The following is a 17,308-nucleotide window of genomic DNA, read 5'->3' on the forward strand; positions in this document are numbered from 1 at the left end:
TGGGGGAAAAATAGCTTAAACTGAATTTCCTCTCTTGACATCAGTGACATAAAATAACAATTAATTTCAAGAAACTAAAATACTAAGCAAAAGCATGTATAACAAATACTAGAGAAAAGGCTTTTAGAAAAGGATCACTATATACATACAAAACCCTTCTTCTCAATAACAGAAAAGAAGAGAGGTGAGGGAGATGATAGTCAGTAAAGAAAATAAGAAATTCTATTAATATAAACAGCTCATTGAAAAAAATGAAATCCTGTTTATAAGGCTGTCCTTAGATATAACCTACAAAACTTTAAAGACCACAACATATTTTCTAGTATTATGTAAGAAGATAAAGATCCTTAACCTTTAGAGTCGTATTTTGTATTCATTATGAATTTCTAATGGCTTACTTTTACATAATACCTACTCTGTGACAATAACCTAATTTAATCCTCCCAAAAAGTATATGAGATTCTACTGTCTTTCATTTTATAGATTAGGACATAAATTACTTTAATGGGAACAGAAAGACAGTAATGGCACAGCCAGGGCTCAAACATGAATCTGTATGACTCTAGAACTAAACACCCCACTATACTGCCTTGCTAAAAACACTGTTAGGCCTTCAGCATTCACGTACAAATTCTAGTTTAGATGGTGCTCAACAATGATCTACAACTGAGCTATAGAGTCTGAGAGATTTTCTGTTTCTTCACTAAAAAAAGGGCTCTGATATTTAAAATGACTTCCTGCCTTCCATTAAAATCCTAAGGCAGTCTGGTATAGTGAATCAGTTTGGGTGCCAAATCTAGTAATTACTGATGTCTTTTAGACAAGTCACTTAATGAAGTGTGTGTCACTTTTTTTCTTCTTGTAAATACCTGAATTGAAGGAGCTGAGCTAGTCCTATGGTTGAATATTATAATCTAATTTGAACATTAAACACAGCACCTACTGTGTGCTCTACAAAAGCAAGGTACTGAGGATTCACATGTATATAAACTGAACCACTCATAATTCAAGTTAAACTCATTTTTCTTCTTCTAGTGAAGGTTAAATAATAATCAAGTATCGTGTAACTACTATATTCAATATCCTATGATAAACCATAAATATAAAAATATAAAAAAAGAATGTATTCCTTATATTCAATGTGTTCGTACAATGTGTTCCTTAAAAAGCTAAAAATAAAATTACCATATGACCCAGCAATCCCACTACTGGGCATATACCCATAGAAAACCATAATTCAGAAAGACACATGCACCCCAATGTTCATTGCAGCACTATTTACAATAGCCAGGACATGGAAGCACTCTAAATGCCCACCAACAGACAAATGGATAAAGATGTGGTACATATATACAATGGAATATTACTCAGCCATAAAAAGGAACGAAATTGGGTCATTTGTAGAGACATGGATGGATCTAGAGACTGTCATACAGAGTGAAGTAAGTCAGAAAGAGGAAAACAAGTATCGTATATCAACTCATATATGTGGGACCTAGAAAAATGGTACAGATGAACCAGTCTGCAGGGCAGAAATTGAGACACAGATATAGAGAACAAACGTATGGACACCAAGGGGGGAAAGTGGCGGGGGTGTGTGTGTGTGATGAATTGGGCGATTGGGCTGACGTGTATACACTGATGTGTATAAAATTGATGACTAACAAGAACCTGCTGTATAAAAAAATAAATAAAATTCAAAAAAAAAGAATGTATACATATGTATAACTGAATCACTTTGCTGTACAGCAGAAATTAATACATTGTAAATCAACTATACATCAAGAAAAAACTATTGAAGAAAAAATATCATGGAACTCTTAGAAATTTACAATAGTTGAGACATTAACTCAAGTAGCTCTGACCCAGGTGGACACACTGCTGCACACGTGTGCATGTATACACATATGTACACATGTGTGGTGCCAGTGGAAGGAAGCGGAAGAATGCAAAGTAGATAGCCTCTTCAAGTCAGACGACTACCTGAAAGGTGCAGTGAAGGTCCACACCACCTCCACTCAAAGACAAGGGGCTGTACTTCAGTGAATGAGGATAGAAACATTGCTTCAAATCTCATTACACAGTTTGAATTTGTGGCAGAAAAAAAATATCTTTTACCATAAATATGAGTTGTTGTAAAACATCAGCGATTTGGGGGAGAGAAAAAAATCTCACAGCTTATCAATCCCAGTCAAATATACTTTAATCAGCCTTTCTCAAACTAGGGTTCTGGGAGAGAATTAAGCCTAATGCTCCAAGGCATGTACACAGCAAGTTATTAATTAATTTCTTTCCTATGTATCTAGAATTACACTGGTTATGTAAAAACCTTGGAAAAATAAAGAAAATCATTTTCTGTGCTCTGTTGATCTAAATAGGAATCCTGATTGAACTCATTATTTTGCCAGCATTTAACAGCTGCTTACCACTGCAAACAGAAGAGGTGATGTTGTACAGAAAAGGATAAAACTGCATACAGCGAATCAACTTCAGGCTGTTTTCACACTCTGGGCATTTCGTAGTTAATTTCAAAGCCTGTCTAAAGGCCTCAAGTGCCCCACTGATATTCTTCAGAGCAAGGTAAGCATTTCCCAGGCTCAAAAAGGTCAGGGGCTGAAAAGAAAAAAAATAATCAGAAAATGTTAATGAATTAATATTTTCTGAGAGTTACAAAACCTTTACAGTATATGTCTTTTGGCTTTTTTAAGGTTACCTCATAAAAGTTACCCCAACTGTCCATTTTATTTACATCAGCTAAACTGTTTAACATAAATTTATTTTTTACTTTTCTACTAAGATAAAAAATACCTAAAGTATGTAACATGCACTAGTCTTAAGCATACAGCTCAATGAATTTTTATATATGTATATATCCCTGTAACCACCACTCATCTAAAGATACAAAACGTTTAGAACATTTCTGGTGCCCCAAGAGGTTCCCCTGGGCAACCCAACCCCAACCCCAGAGGTAACCACTTGATGTGATGTTGTGACTATCACCATAGATCAGCTCTGCCTTGCCTGTTCTTGAACTTCATATAAATGGAATCAAACAGCATGTTCTCTTACGTGTATAATATGTACCCTTTTGTACCTGCTTTCACTCCACACAACATCTAATATTCAAGAAACCAGATGTTTTTTGTGTACTATTTGTTCATTCTTCTTTAAAAAAATTGATGTGTAATGTTTCATCATGTGAATACACCACAATTTGTTCATCCATTCTCCTACTGATAGGGAGTTTTTGGATTGTTTGCAGTTTTGGGCTACTATAAATAAAGCTACTATGAACAGTCATGTAAATGTCTTTTGATAGACATATGCACTCATTTTCCTTGGGTATACACTTAGTAGTGGTTCTTAAGGTAGGCATACATTTAGTTTTAGGAGATACAACAAAATCATTTCCCAGTGGACATACAGACTTGCACTCCTACCAACAACTGTGAGAATTCACTGACTTGTTATTGTCATTTTTTTAAATTTAGCTGTTTCAGTGAGATGCTTAAGTGGCATCTCACTGTGATTTTAATGTGCATTTCCTTGATTAGTAATAATGTTGAATATTTTTCCATGTGCTTACTGGCCCTTTGGGTACCCTTATTGCTGAAATCCTGTTGTTTTCCCCATTTAAAAAAAAATTGGGTTGCCTTTTTCTTATTGATTTGAAGGAGTTCTTTACATATATAGTAGACATGAGACCTTTATTGGAAATATTTATTGCAAATATCTTCTCCAAGTCTGTTGTTTCCCTTTTTATTCTCTTAATGGTATCTTCTGATAAACAGAAATTCTTAATTTTAATGAAGTTCAGTTACATATTTTTTTCTTTTATAGTTAGTGCTTCTTGAAATCTTTGCCAGCTATAAGGTAACAAAGACTTTTTCCCATGTTTCCATCAAGAAGCTTTATTGTTTTATCTTTCACATTTTGGTACATGATCCACCTCAAATTAATCTTGTGTATGATATGGAGTAGGAGTCAGGGTTCATTTCTTTTTCCATAGGGGATACCCAAGTACTCCATTACTACCTACTGAAAAACCAAAAGCTCCCCACACACACTGAACTAGTGTGCCTTTGTCATAAATCAGGTGACCATATATGCAGGGGCCTATTTCTAATTTCTCTACTGTGTTCCATTGATATATTTGAGTATCTTTGTGCCAGTACCATACTGATTTAATTACAGTAAGTCTTGAAATCTGGTAATATAAACCTTCCAACTCTGTTTTTTTCTTCCCCTCACATCCCAATTTTTGAGCTATTCTAGATCCATTTTTATGTAGATTTTTGACTCTCCTTATCAATTTACACACACATATACATACAATTGCTGGGAGTCTGGGATCGAATTGAATCTATAAATCAATCTAAAGAGAACTTACATCTTAACAATATTGAATCTTTCAATCCATGAACATGGTGTATATCACCATTTATTTAGGTTTTCTTTCTCAGCAATGTTTTGTAATCACGATAGAAATCTTGTGCATCTTCCTTTAGATTTACTTCTAGATATCTGATTTTTTTGATGCTATTGTAAATAGTCTTAAAATTCGATTTTCCAATTGTTTGTTGAGACTTTGTTTTTATACGCAGCCCGAAGTATTCAGTTTAGGTCATTTTAGCAGAAATACACCTATGCTTAGTATTCGCTGCATACAAACCATTTATTCTACAAACCATCTATTTACTTTACCATTAAAAATATTTTAAAAGATCTAAGAATGTTTTATTCTCAAATTGCACAGTATATCCCCATGAAAAGCAATTATCCCCTATAATTTATCAGCTACTTGCTTTTGATTCAGGCTGTTAGGTCATCAGAAATATCTCACTATAACCAAACCAAGGTGTACAAAATATTCCAGATTAAAGAGGCCTAATCTAGGTAGCACTCAGGTTACACTTAAAGTATTACTTAGTGGTTCACACTAAGATATACAATTAAATTCCATACATAGATTTCAAAAATGTCTTTGTATTTTCCATAAGGAAACGAAGTATCATAATTATCCTTACAACTAGAATGAAGGAAATGAAGTATCATGATTATCCCTATGACTAGAATGATAGTTGTGCAAATATCTTGTATTGAGACGAACTGGTTAGCATTTTGGAAAAAAAGAATAATTTTCATGAATTCATTCCGAAAATAATTACTGAGTGTTTACCATGTTTCAAATACTGGTTTTGACACTGGGGATACAGCAGAAAATAAGAAAGATAAATCCTTGCCTTAGTGGATCTTATAGTCTCGTGTCACACAATTGTGAGTAAATGTGATGAAGGACAGCAGGGAAGAGACATAAATAGTACTAAGCATAGGGAAGAGAGTGCCATTACAAATAGAGTAGTAAGGGAAAGACTCACTGAGAAGTTAGTATTTGTAAAAGATTTTAAGGAGATGAGGAGCAAGCTATGAAGAATCTTAGTGGGATGAAGCATTCCAAGCAGAGAGAATAGAAAATGCAAAGGTCCTGAGGAGGGAGCACAGCTAGCACGTTCAAGGAACTGCAAGGCGGCAAGTGAGGCTAGAATAGAATGACCAAAGGAACAATCTCATGGAGATAAGGTCAGAAAAGTAACAAGGTCATGTAGGACCTTCTACATCATTATAAATTCTTGTCTCTTACTGTGAGTTACATGGAGAGTCACCGCAGAGATCTGAACAGACAAATAACATCTGACGTTAAAAAAAAAAATTACTAACTTTGTTTCTTGTATTTTTTCAACGTAGAAGGTAATTTTTCAATTCTGGCTATGGGATGGAGAGAATTTAGGTGAAAGGAGAGGGGAAGCGGCTCCCTTTAAGCAATACTCAACAGCTTCCTAAAGCTAAGGAACAGCATATAAGTTTAGCATATGTTGAGCACCACTGGCGTTGTATTTATTCATAATGCAATTTCTTTCTTTTTTTTTTTTTTTGGCTGTGCTGCACGGCACGTGGGATCTTAGTTCCCTAACCAGGGATCAAACCCGTGCCCCCTGCAGTGGAAGTGTGGAGTCTTAACCACTGGACCAACAGGGAAGTCCCTGACAACATCTGACTTTTAATAAGAATTTCAGGACTTCCCTGGTGGCGCAGTGGTTGAGAGTCTGCCTGCCGATGCAGGGGACACAGGTTTGTGCCCCGGTCCGGGAAGATCCCACATGCCGCGGAGCGGCTGAGCCCATGAGCCATGGACACTGAGCCTGCGCGTCCAGAGCCTGTGCCCCGCAACGGGAGAGGCCACAACAGTGAGAGGCCCGCATAACGCAAAAAAAAAAAAAAAAAAAAAAGAATTTCATTGTTGTATTGTGAATAGAGTGTAGGGTGACAAAGGCAGAAAGCCAAGAAGCTAGTTAGGAGGCTACTGAAATAATCTAGATAAAAGACAATGATGGTGTGGATAAGATAGCAGTGGAGATGATGGTAAATAGTGAAAGCCTGGGTATATTTTAAAAACAGAATCAGCAAGATTAGTTAATAGATTGAATCTGCCCTGAGAGAAGGAGAAAGGTACGAAGGATGGCTCTAAGTTTTTGTCCTGAGATACTGGCTTTACTGTTTCCTGAAATGGGGAAGACTGAGAACAAATTAGAACAATGTTAAGGAGCTTAGTTTTGGCCTGTAGTTTTAGACCGTGTTTTAGACATTCAAGAGGAGGTGTCGTGAAAGCTGTTGGATAAAGGAGTCTGGAGTTCAGAGCAAAGGTGATAAGTGACTCAATAAGGAAAGTGTAGTGTTTTTGAGATATGGTCCTGGAACAATCAGATATCCATTTGGATATGAACTTTGATGAATGAACTTTGATCCCTACCTCACACTGCAAAGAAAATTTAACTTGAAATGGATCATAGGCCTAAATATGAAACCTGAAACTGTAAAACATCTAGAAAACAGCATAGGAAAAGACCTTTGTATATCTGAGAGTCAACTATTTAAAGACAAACCAGAGAAAACAAAATAGAACTATTTTTTTTCAGACTTCTTATGAGGACACCTTAAATCTAACAATAGATATCAAAAGGGAAAAGATGGAAAATTAAGGTAAGTTTTAAAAGCTAAGATAAAAAGGCAAAGAGAGAAAATATTTTTAACATATGACAGATGGAGTTAAAGACTTTATTGTATAAAGAGTTCATGTAAAATTTAAAAAAAAACAAATTCTAACAAAATGAGCAAAATGTCTACATAAACTTTTACTTTAAAAATACAATAAAATAGGGGACTTTCCTGGTGGCACAGTGGTTAAGAATCCACCTGCCAATGCAGGGGACATGGGTTTGAGCCCTGGCCTGGGAAGATCCCACATGCCATGGAGCAACTAAGCCCGTACGCCACAACTACTGAGCCTGTGCTCCAGAGCCTGCAAGCCACAACTACTGAGCCCACATGCTGCAACTACTGAAGCCTGTGCGCCTAGAGCCTGTGCTCCGCAACAAGAGAAGCCACTGCAATGAGAAGCCCGCACACAGCAACGAAGAGTAGCCCCCGCTCCCTGCAACTAGAGAAAGCCGGCGCACAGCAATGAAGGCCCAACACAGCCAGAAACACAAACAAACAAACAATAAACAATAAAACAGGGACTTCCCTGGTGGTCCAGTGGTTAAGGCTCTGAGCTTCCAATGAAGGAAGCCCGGGTTCAATCCCTGGTCAGGGAACTAGATCCCACATGCCGCAACTAAGAGCCTGCATGCCGCAACTAAAGATCCCGCATGCCCCAACTAAAAAATAAAAAGATCCTGCATGCTGCAACTAAAAAAAAAAAGATCCGACATGCTGCGAAGATCCTGTGCGCCGCAACTAAGACCTGGCGTAGCCAAATAAATAAATAAACATTAAAAAAATACAATATCCTTAAAATAAGATAAAGAAATTTATGTTACAACAGAGAAATGAAATTTTTTAAAGTAAATCTGTTTTACAAACGTTAATACAGAAGCAGTGTGACTTGACTATAAAAGTGTGAACTCTAATGGCCACTCTCCCTGAGTTCAAATCCAAGCTCTATGACTTTCTGTAAATCCCTTTGGCTTTCTTTTTCTATCAAATGGGTAAAACTTATCTCATAGGGTTGTTTTGAGGATTAAATGAGTTATTGCATGTAAAGTGCTTAATATGATGCCTGGCTCTAGTAAACAATCAATAAAAGCAGTTACTTCAACTGATTCTGGTGACAATACATGCAAAATGAATATTTATAGATCTTGATTATGGCAATATATATTGGCCCAAATCTTTTTGTGGATTGTTTGGTATTTTGTATCAAAGCCATCAAAATATTCATTCACTTATTGACTTAGTAATTCCACTGCTACTAGCAGTCTTTCCTAAGAAAATTATCTGGAAAACAGAAAAGGTCTTATCCAGAAAATCATTACTGATATTAGCAACCTAAACATCCAGCAACAGACGAGTAAGTTCTAACATATCAATTCATCAAACCTTTATACAACCATTTAAATTGATGGCTATAAAAACTAGGTAGTAATAAATTTTTTTATGTAATAAGTTTTAAAGATCACCAGTAAAGTTGCAACACTATGAAATATTTACATAGAAGGAAAGCTTATAAGGAAATATTTCCAAATGTTGACAGCTAGGGGTAGGGTCTGATTAAGGTGTATTTTGGGGTATCTACCCTGATTTATATTTTTATTCTTGTTGCAGTACCACAGTATTTAGCTAAAATTTTAGTATAATTTTCAAATATGAAAAGGCAGCTAATCTCTAAAGGAGCTCTTTTTTTTTTTTTTTTTTTTTTTTTAGAAGAAAACTGCCTAATTGCCTTGGCTGGTGGCAGAAAAAAGTGAACCATGAGAAGTATCAAGGGAATACAGCTGTGCTGAACCTTCCATTTGGGTGTTCACTTTATCACATCTCATTAGACCATCTGTTCTACTATAGCCACACCTGGCACATAGTAAACGTTTGATTAATATTTGATGTACTTCTCTGGCAACTTGGCCTGTTGTATAACAGTGATTATAAACTTTTACTTAAAATCCAGTTGTGAATTTGTGTATTTCAAAGGAAACTCTTAATAGGCAACATTCTCTTCTAATACTGAAAAAATCAGTTTTGGGACACCTCAAATAAACCTAAGCCATTCATGCACACTTCTTCTAAAACTTTCTTTGCATATAAAACTCAGAAACATTTAGACACTAAGTATAAAAGCAATTTAACTGTATATTTATTATAACTGCATTCATCAAACCTAAGATGTCATCAATTATAACATGCATCCTTATTTCAGAGATGTTAAAATATGAAAAAAAAGTAAGTGGTATTTTAGAAACAATGAAATAAACTATTTAACTACAAAGCAGTGACACAACTCCATGGACTGCATGTGGGAGATTCAGGGCATGAATATCAACCTACTTATCTATCCTTATCAAAACAACCTTTAAACTGTGCTCTGGCTTGGTTGGTATAAAGGTATCTATAAATTAAAGCTGTAAAACAGTATAACATTATGCAATGTGCTTGCTGTAATGAGTAGGATAAAGTGAGAAGCAGATGTTTCAGACATAAAAATGTGGCAGTATATTTTTAGCAGCTGTGTCATTCTTATGTAAATGTATGTTTCTAAAAAAATAACTATAATTTATAAACTTCATTCATTTAAAATAAAGAGATGAACACATCAAAAATAAAGCCCTCTTACAATATGCAAATTCTACTAAAAAATAAAATGAGTTTTTTTTATGCCCTCTCTATAAAAACACATATTATACTCTGAATTTGAGTTAACACTACTTAGTAAATATTGCTACAAAGAAACATAAAACCTCACCTCAGAGCTATTAATGGCCAAAGCTTGAAGCAGCAGTTTAGTGGCATCAAGATGAAGGCCATAGTGAATCAAAAGGTTGGCCAAGTTCACAAGAGGAACATCCTGGTATTGAAGGGGAGCCAAATTCAAAGCCCTCTGAAGACAAGCAATAGCAAAGGTGCTATTTCCTACTGCTCTCCAGTAGAGTCCAGCTTCATTGAGTATCAGCCAGACAGGAGCATTTGGCTGAAAAACCCCAAATACTTCAGTTAATACAAGAATACAGTACTCATTCTAAAAAGGATTTTTAATACATGCACTTTAACTTTTAATTACAATTACTAAGCATTTAAATTTCAGATATCTGAAGTAGGCAACTCACCTTGTTAATAGCATGAAATAAGAAAGACCCAATTTCTTCTTCTGGGATAGTATAGTTATTAATACGGGAAAGCAAAATCTGAAAACATCAAAAGGAAGATTGAATCAACTGAAAATAACAGGGAAGACATTTGAAAAGAATTTCTATAGACAACAGTCTTGAGCTCCTCAGGAACAGCTAATTTGAATAGATATTTATAATTATATACATAACATGCAGTCCTTGACATTACAACAGGTGCTACCCTGCTCATGTATGCCTTAGTTTCCTTTAATTAAAAAAAGTTAAAAGACATATACACCACATACATATTAAGGTGATCTATCATTTCCCCATTCAAGTCAACCTAAGTGTCCAGAACCAAATAAGAAATTATTCAGAAAGCAAAGCCTGCAACACCTGATGCAACTAAAATCTGCTATCCTTCCTAGCTGGAAAAGCACCAGATCCTCAATTAATCTACTTTATATTCTTGCAGCATTTATATAACTGTGAGCAACTCTAAGTTAGGGATCATGGTCTATTTATCTTTGTATTCCTAGCACTCCACACTGTGCCTGGAACATAATGTTTTTTGCCTCAGTAAATGCTGAATGTAAGTAGTAACTGCTCATAGTTTTAAAATTAAATAAAAAAACGGTCAAGGTGATGGTCTGTTTTCTCTGTAAAAAGTAAATTTTTTCATTTGTATTTATGGAATGGTATCTAATATAGGATTTATATTCAGTAATAAAACATTCCTAGTTATACACAGCTAATAGGAACTAAAGAAAACAGCATAACAGAACATACTTATAATGTTTGCAAAGTAGTTATCAAATTCATACAAATTCCTAAGGACTTCATATGAGCGCAAAGTGGGTTGATCAGGCCAAGGAAAGAGAATCCTCAAGTTTTCAATTTATACAAACTTCTGGAAGCTTGGAGAATGTAAAGCTAAACTGCAGTGGTCAGAATGGCCTCCACTAGGTAAACAGAGTTCTGTGTTACTCATCTTTGCAGCCCTCTTAGAGGAACACTGCTTAGGTGGTCTATGTATACAGCAACCCTGGGGAACACTTTACTGGCATTCCTTCAATAGCATGACTGACTTCTTAATTATTTCACCAAATCTTTAACTCTATCTTTCAGTTTTATAAACTTAAAGCTCAACAACTGCCTTCTATCAAATTTTTGCTCCACCTATGAGGCTTGTGAAGTCAACCAGAATGGACGGCAATAAACACCAGCCTAAGTGAGCCTTACTTTTCGTGCATGGTCATCTGGCATTTTGGCTTTCAGATCCATGCGGACCTCTAATTCTTTGACTAAGTAGGACAGAGTCTGGCTTTTTCTGATGTCAGTTATGGAACAGTCAGGGGTTTGGGCCTCTTCTTCTGAAGAATAATCATCACTGTTCAGTTCGTGGATCCTGGCACAAGAAAAAGGAACAAAATTCATATTTTCAAAGTTTGGGTGACTTCAAAATAAAGACTTAACCTTTCAAGTCCAAGGCTGGTGCTCTCAAAGAACTGCCAGATGATAATCATGCAGAATCAAGTGCTTTTCCAAATCCATCAGCACTTGCCTGAGTCCTTTGTTTTCCGGAGGCAGAAAATACGTTGGCAATTCCCCGCCAACAGGGACTCTAGGATAGGTTTCTGCACAATCTGCTCTTTTAGGCCACAGAATATGCTGTTTGTCCTAATAAAAAAGAAAGTTTCTCATAAATCTCTTCAGATTCAATACTTCAATATGCTAAATGAACTTTTAAAAGAACATAAATATACTAGGATAACCGAAAAACAGTTTAGTATTTTTTTTTTTTTTTTTTTTTTTTCTTTTTGCGGTATGCGGGCCTCTCACTGTTGTGGCCTCTCCCGTTGCGGAGCACAGGCTCCGGATGCGCAGGCCCAGCGGCCATGGCTCACGGGCCCAGCCGCTCCGCGGCACATGGGATCCTCCCAGATCGGGGCACGAACCCGTATCCCCTGCATCGGCAGGCGGACTCTCAACCACTGCGCCACCAGGGAGGCCCAACAGTTTAGTATTTTAAGATACAGACACTGTGGTAGACTCTATAATATTCTTTCTACTGCAGATTATTAGTCTAAGTCAGTAATTCTACCTGCTTTACCACAGACTGGTTCAGGGTTGGGCAGGCCTAACTCAGCTGGGCCAGTAAGACACAAGGAGAGGTCTGCCTGGGGCTTCCAAGAAAGAAAAGCCAGTCTTAGTCTCTTATGCCCCACAGGAGCAAAAACCATGTTGCTCCAGCTACTGCTGGCTGTTGCCTCAGTACCATGAGAAAGACAGGCTTTAGGATGGAACCAATACAGTGGATGGCAAATTAAAGAAAAGGAAAGAAATAGGTCACTGGGCCACTGAATCAACCAAAGCCAAAGTTTGCTCTATCTTTGGATTTCCTATATGAGGTGAATTTTCTTTCGTTTAAGTCAATTTGAGGTGGAGTTTGTGACTTGTACCTGGAAGCATACATACACTTAAAAAACTGGCACAGAAAACTATTTTTCCCTTAACTAAGACTTTTCTTTGCCAATGCTGAAGTTTAACAATTATTATTTTATTTGTAAAATTTCATCTTTCTAAATATAAATAACATGCACCAGAGGTTTACTAAACTTATAGCCTGAAGCTTTCAAACTTGGGAATTTATATTAGACATAATTAAATAATAAGTGGCTGTATTAATTCTGTTAGAATAAAAACACAATTCTGAAAATTTAATATTGAATAAAAAATACATGGTTTCTGTCTTCATATGTTGGTATCCCCATTGGCTAACATACAATTATTTCTTAGGTAGGTTAGAAATACATATTTATTTACTTGCTTATTATCTGTATCTTCTGCTAGAATGTGAGCTCCAGCAGAGCAAGGAACTTGTGTACTATATTCACAGTATCAGCCTGGTATACAGTTGGAAGCTCAATAAAAGAATTCTGATTAAATAAGTGAAGTACATACAAGCATGCACTTAGGTCAAGTTTAGAAACTTGTGAGGGTTGGTGATTATACTCAGAGCTTTGAACTGAAATCAGGGTGTCCATCTGCCCCACTTGACGGCCAAGAACTCAAGACAGACACTGTGTCTTACCACCTAGCAGAATGCCTTCCATTTAATATAAGCTTAACAAATGCTTGCTGAACTAAGCTGAACAGTGACTGGGGCCATATTTATCAGTGGGGTTGAGGGACACTGCTTTAAGAAATCTTGTCTGTTAGAGAAAACCCCTTCATAATCCTCTACTAACTTACCCTATATGCATCAGAGTCCCTGCCCCAGATCCAGAGAACAGAATGGGCTATGGGAGATGACTTGACCAAATCACTGATATCACTCTGATTTGCTTGAACATCAAAGTTCACAGACATCATACTGGAGGTTGATGAATCCTCACCAAACTAGAAAATGAAAAGAAAAGTTCAATCAAATTGAAAGCAGAAAAGGAGTTGTGAATAAGATTTAACTCAAGCCAAAAATATTAATGAATACTCAAAATTAGAAGGAAATCACAAAGTAGGTCAGTTAAAAGGCAATAAGATCTTTAATTTTCAGAACTATGCCCCAACAGTATCCTCTCACAGATAATGCATAGCTAGCAACTTTCAATCAATTATGCCATTGATGTGTGAGAAAACTACTGTGGGTTGTTTTCCTGTCCCACTACTTCCTTTCTATGATTTAGTCTCTTTTAGGTATAATGATTAGCTGATTTAGATGTTTGATTCATTATTCCTCTCCCCTAACTAGACTAAAAATGATCACTATTCTATAAAATTAGTGTGCTTAAGCGTTCTTAAAAGTTTAATATAGCTATCATTTAGGCAGTAAAAACCACTGGACAGTCAATTTCTAATATGTATAGCCTTCAATGGTGAAAAACTAAAATGATTTCCTCTAAGATCAGGAACAAGACAAGGTTGCCCACTCTCACTATTGTTGAACTATTATTCAACATAGTTTTGGAAGTTTTAGCCATAGCAATCCAAGAAGAAAAAGAAATAAAAGGAATACAAATTGGAAAAGAAGTAAAACTGTCACTGTTTGCAGATGACATGATACTATATACATAGAGAATCCTAAAGATGCTACCAGAAAACTACTAGAGCTAATCAATGAATTTGGTAAAGTAGCAGGATACAAAATTAATGCACAGAAATCTCTTGCATTCCTATACACTAATGATGAAAAATCTGAAAAATTAAGGAAACACTCTCATTTACCATTACAACAAAAAAGAATAAAATACCTAGGAATAAATCTACCTAAGGAGACAAAAGACCTGTATGCAGAAAACTATAAGACACTGATGAAAGAAATTAAAGATGATACAAACAGATGAAGAGATATACCATGTTCTTGATTGGAAGACTCAACACTGTGAAAATGACTATACTACCCAAAGCAATCTACAGATTCAATGCAATAGCTATCAAACTACCAATGGCATTTTTCACAGAATTAGAACAGAAAATTTTACAATTTGTATGGAAACACAAAAGACCTGGAATAGCCAAAGCAATCTTGAGAAAGAAAAACAGAGCTGGAGGAATCAGGTTCCCTGACTACAGACTATACTACAAAGCTACAGTAATAAAGACAATATGGTGCTGGCCCAAAAGCAGAACTATAGGTCATGGAACAGGATAGGAAGCCCAGAGATAAACCGCACACATATTGTCACCTTATCTTTGATAAAGGAGGCAAGAATATACAATGGAGAAAAGACAGCCTCTTCAGTAAACGGTGCTGGAAAAAACGGACAGCTACATGTAAAAGAATGAAATTAGAACACTTCCTAACACATACACAAAAATAAACTCAAAATGGATTAAAGACCTAAATATAAGAACAGACACTATAAAACTCTTAGAGGAAAACATAGGTGGAACACTCTGTGACATAAATCACAGCAAGATCTTTTTTGACCCACCTCCTAGAGAAATGGAAATAAAAACAAAAATAAACAAATGGACCTAATGTAACTTAAAAAGGTTTTGCACCGCAAAGGAAACCATAAACAAAATGAAAAGGCAACCCCCAGAATGGGAGAAAATATTTGCAAATGAAGCAACTGACATAGGATTAATCTCCAAAATATATAAGCAGCACATGCAGCTCAATATCAAAAAAACAAACAGCCCAATCCAAAAATGGGCAGAAGACCTAAATAGACATTTCTCCAAAGAAGACATACAGGTTGCCAACAAACACGTGAAAGGATGCTCCACATCACTAATCATTAGAGCAATGCAAATCAAAACCTCAATGAGGTATCACCTCACACCAGTCAGAATGGCCATCATCAAAAATCTAGAAACAATAAATGCTGGAGAGGGTGTGGAGAAAAGGGAACCCTCTTGCACTGTTGGTGGGAATGTAAATTGATACAGCCATTATGGAGAACAGTATGGAGGTTCCTTAGAAAACTAAAAATAAAACTACCATATGACCCAGCAATCCCACTACTGGGCATATACCCTGAGAAATCCATAGTTCAAAAAGGGTCATGTACCACAATGTTCACTGTAGCACTATTTACAATAGCCAGGACATGGAAGCAACCTAAGTGTCTATCGACAGATGAATGGATAAAGAAGATGTGGCTCATATATTCAATGGAATATTACTCAGCCATAAGAAGAAATGAAACAGTTATTTGTAGTGAGGTAGATGGATTTAGAGTCTGTCATACAGAGTGAAGTAAGTCAGAAAGAGAAAAACAAATACCGTATGCTAACACATATATATGGAATCAAAAAAAAAAAAAGGTTCTGATGAACCTAGGGGCAGGACAGGAATAAAGACGCAAACATAGAGAATGGACTTGAGGACACGGGGTGCAGGGAAGGGTAAGCTGGAAAAAAGTGAAAGAGTAGCACAGACATATATACACTACCAAATGTAAAATAGCTAGCTAGTGGGAAGCAGCTACATTGAACAAGGAGATCAGCTCAGTGCTTTGTGACCTCCTAGAGCGGGGGGATAGGCAGGGTGGGAGGGAGATGTAAGAGGGAGGAGATATGGGGACATATGTATACATATAGCTGATTCACTTTGTTATACAGCAGAAACTAACACAACATTGTAAAGCAATTATACTCCAACAAAGATGTTAAAAAATATATATGTATAGCCTACCTCCAAACCAAGGTACAACAATATTTGATATTCTCACAAGATACCATAGTTCCTGTGTATTTCTGAAACCTTGTTAGATAAGAGAATGGGACTAAGATGGGATGGAGTAGGAAAGAGATGAGAAAAAGGAATGAATATGATGAATTTGTAGCTCTATGCCTTTATGAACAGGAACAGATTCTTTTACTATATAGCGGTGATGAAGTTTATGGATATATAATGTTGGAAGCTACACTCGCACACGGCAGTCTTCCAAATGGTCTGTCTTGAGACCATTATGGTATCTAAAAGTTACACTGGGTTTCGGTATATTTCATTTCTAAATATTCCCTTTTTCCCCTTAAAATGCTTGGATTTAAGACAGCGAGCTAGAGTCCCAGAGGGTGTAAGTCTGTTCTTTCTTTACTACTCTTGAAAACCAAACATGGGATATTGCTAGGAGCTGGCTCACAAAAATCATAGGAAGCTTATGGTCTCTATTACTACTTCTCCTCCTAAATGGCCTCTTAATTTTTATTTCTTACTCTTTCCAATGTAGTCTGGGTTCTTCCAAATTAAAGAGTTCTAATTTTCCATGGTTTGTCTTCCTATAGAAGCTGTCCTGATCTCTTATTTTAACTGCTTATTGCTAGAAACTTCTGTATCTATGATTAAGGAACATGATGGGTTTTCTATAGGATAGGATAAATGTTATTTTATTTCCAGTATCCTTTTGGATGAAAGTTGGACTCTGATTGTGTTTATGGTCTATATCAGCATCAGTTACATGCTATCTGGTATCCTTATATTTGTGTATTATTTCTTCCCAACTAGATAGGCTAGGATTTTATGTATGTGTATGACTGTTTGTATATGTGTATCTACCTGTGTGGACATATACAGAAACAGAAAGAAAGAAAAACATGCACACAGCAATGCGCTTAATAAACGTTTTTTGTAGATGATCATTTTGATGATGTTTTTGGTTGAAGCAACATAACTGGACTGATGACTTCAGGAAAAAGCATGG

General features: G+C 36.1%; 1 protein-coding gene across 2 annotated transcripts in view; it reads right to left on the reverse strand.

The window, feature by feature from the left end:
* TTC17 (tetratricopeptide repeat domain 17) overlaps positions 1-17,308 on the reverse strand; it is a 154,656-nt gene that overhangs the window by 80,535 nt on the left and 56,813 nt on the right. For both annotated transcript variants that reach the window (XM_060104675.1, XM_060104674.1), the window contains exons 11-16: positions 13,413-13,559; positions 11,722-11,837; positions 11,400-11,565; positions 10,155-10,232; positions 9,794-10,018; positions 2,427-2,613 (exon numbers count right to left, since the gene is read on the reverse strand). In XM_060104675.1, the coding sequence (XP_059960658.1) occupies positions 2,427-2,613; positions 9,794-10,018; positions 10,155-10,232; positions 11,400-11,565; positions 11,722-11,837; positions 13,413-13,559 (919 nt within the window). The remainder of the gene's footprint in view (positions 1-2,426; positions 2,614-9,793; positions 10,019-10,154; positions 10,233-11,399; positions 11,566-11,721; positions 11,838-13,412; positions 13,560-17,308) is intronic.

The sequence above is a fragment of the Mesoplodon densirostris genome, chromosome 7, assembly GCF_025265405.1.
Source record: "Mesoplodon densirostris isolate mMesDen1 chromosome 7, mMesDen1 primary haplotype, whole genome shotgun sequence".
NCBI lineage: Eukaryota > Metazoa > Chordata > Mammalia > Artiodactyla > Ziphiidae > Mesoplodon > Mesoplodon densirostris.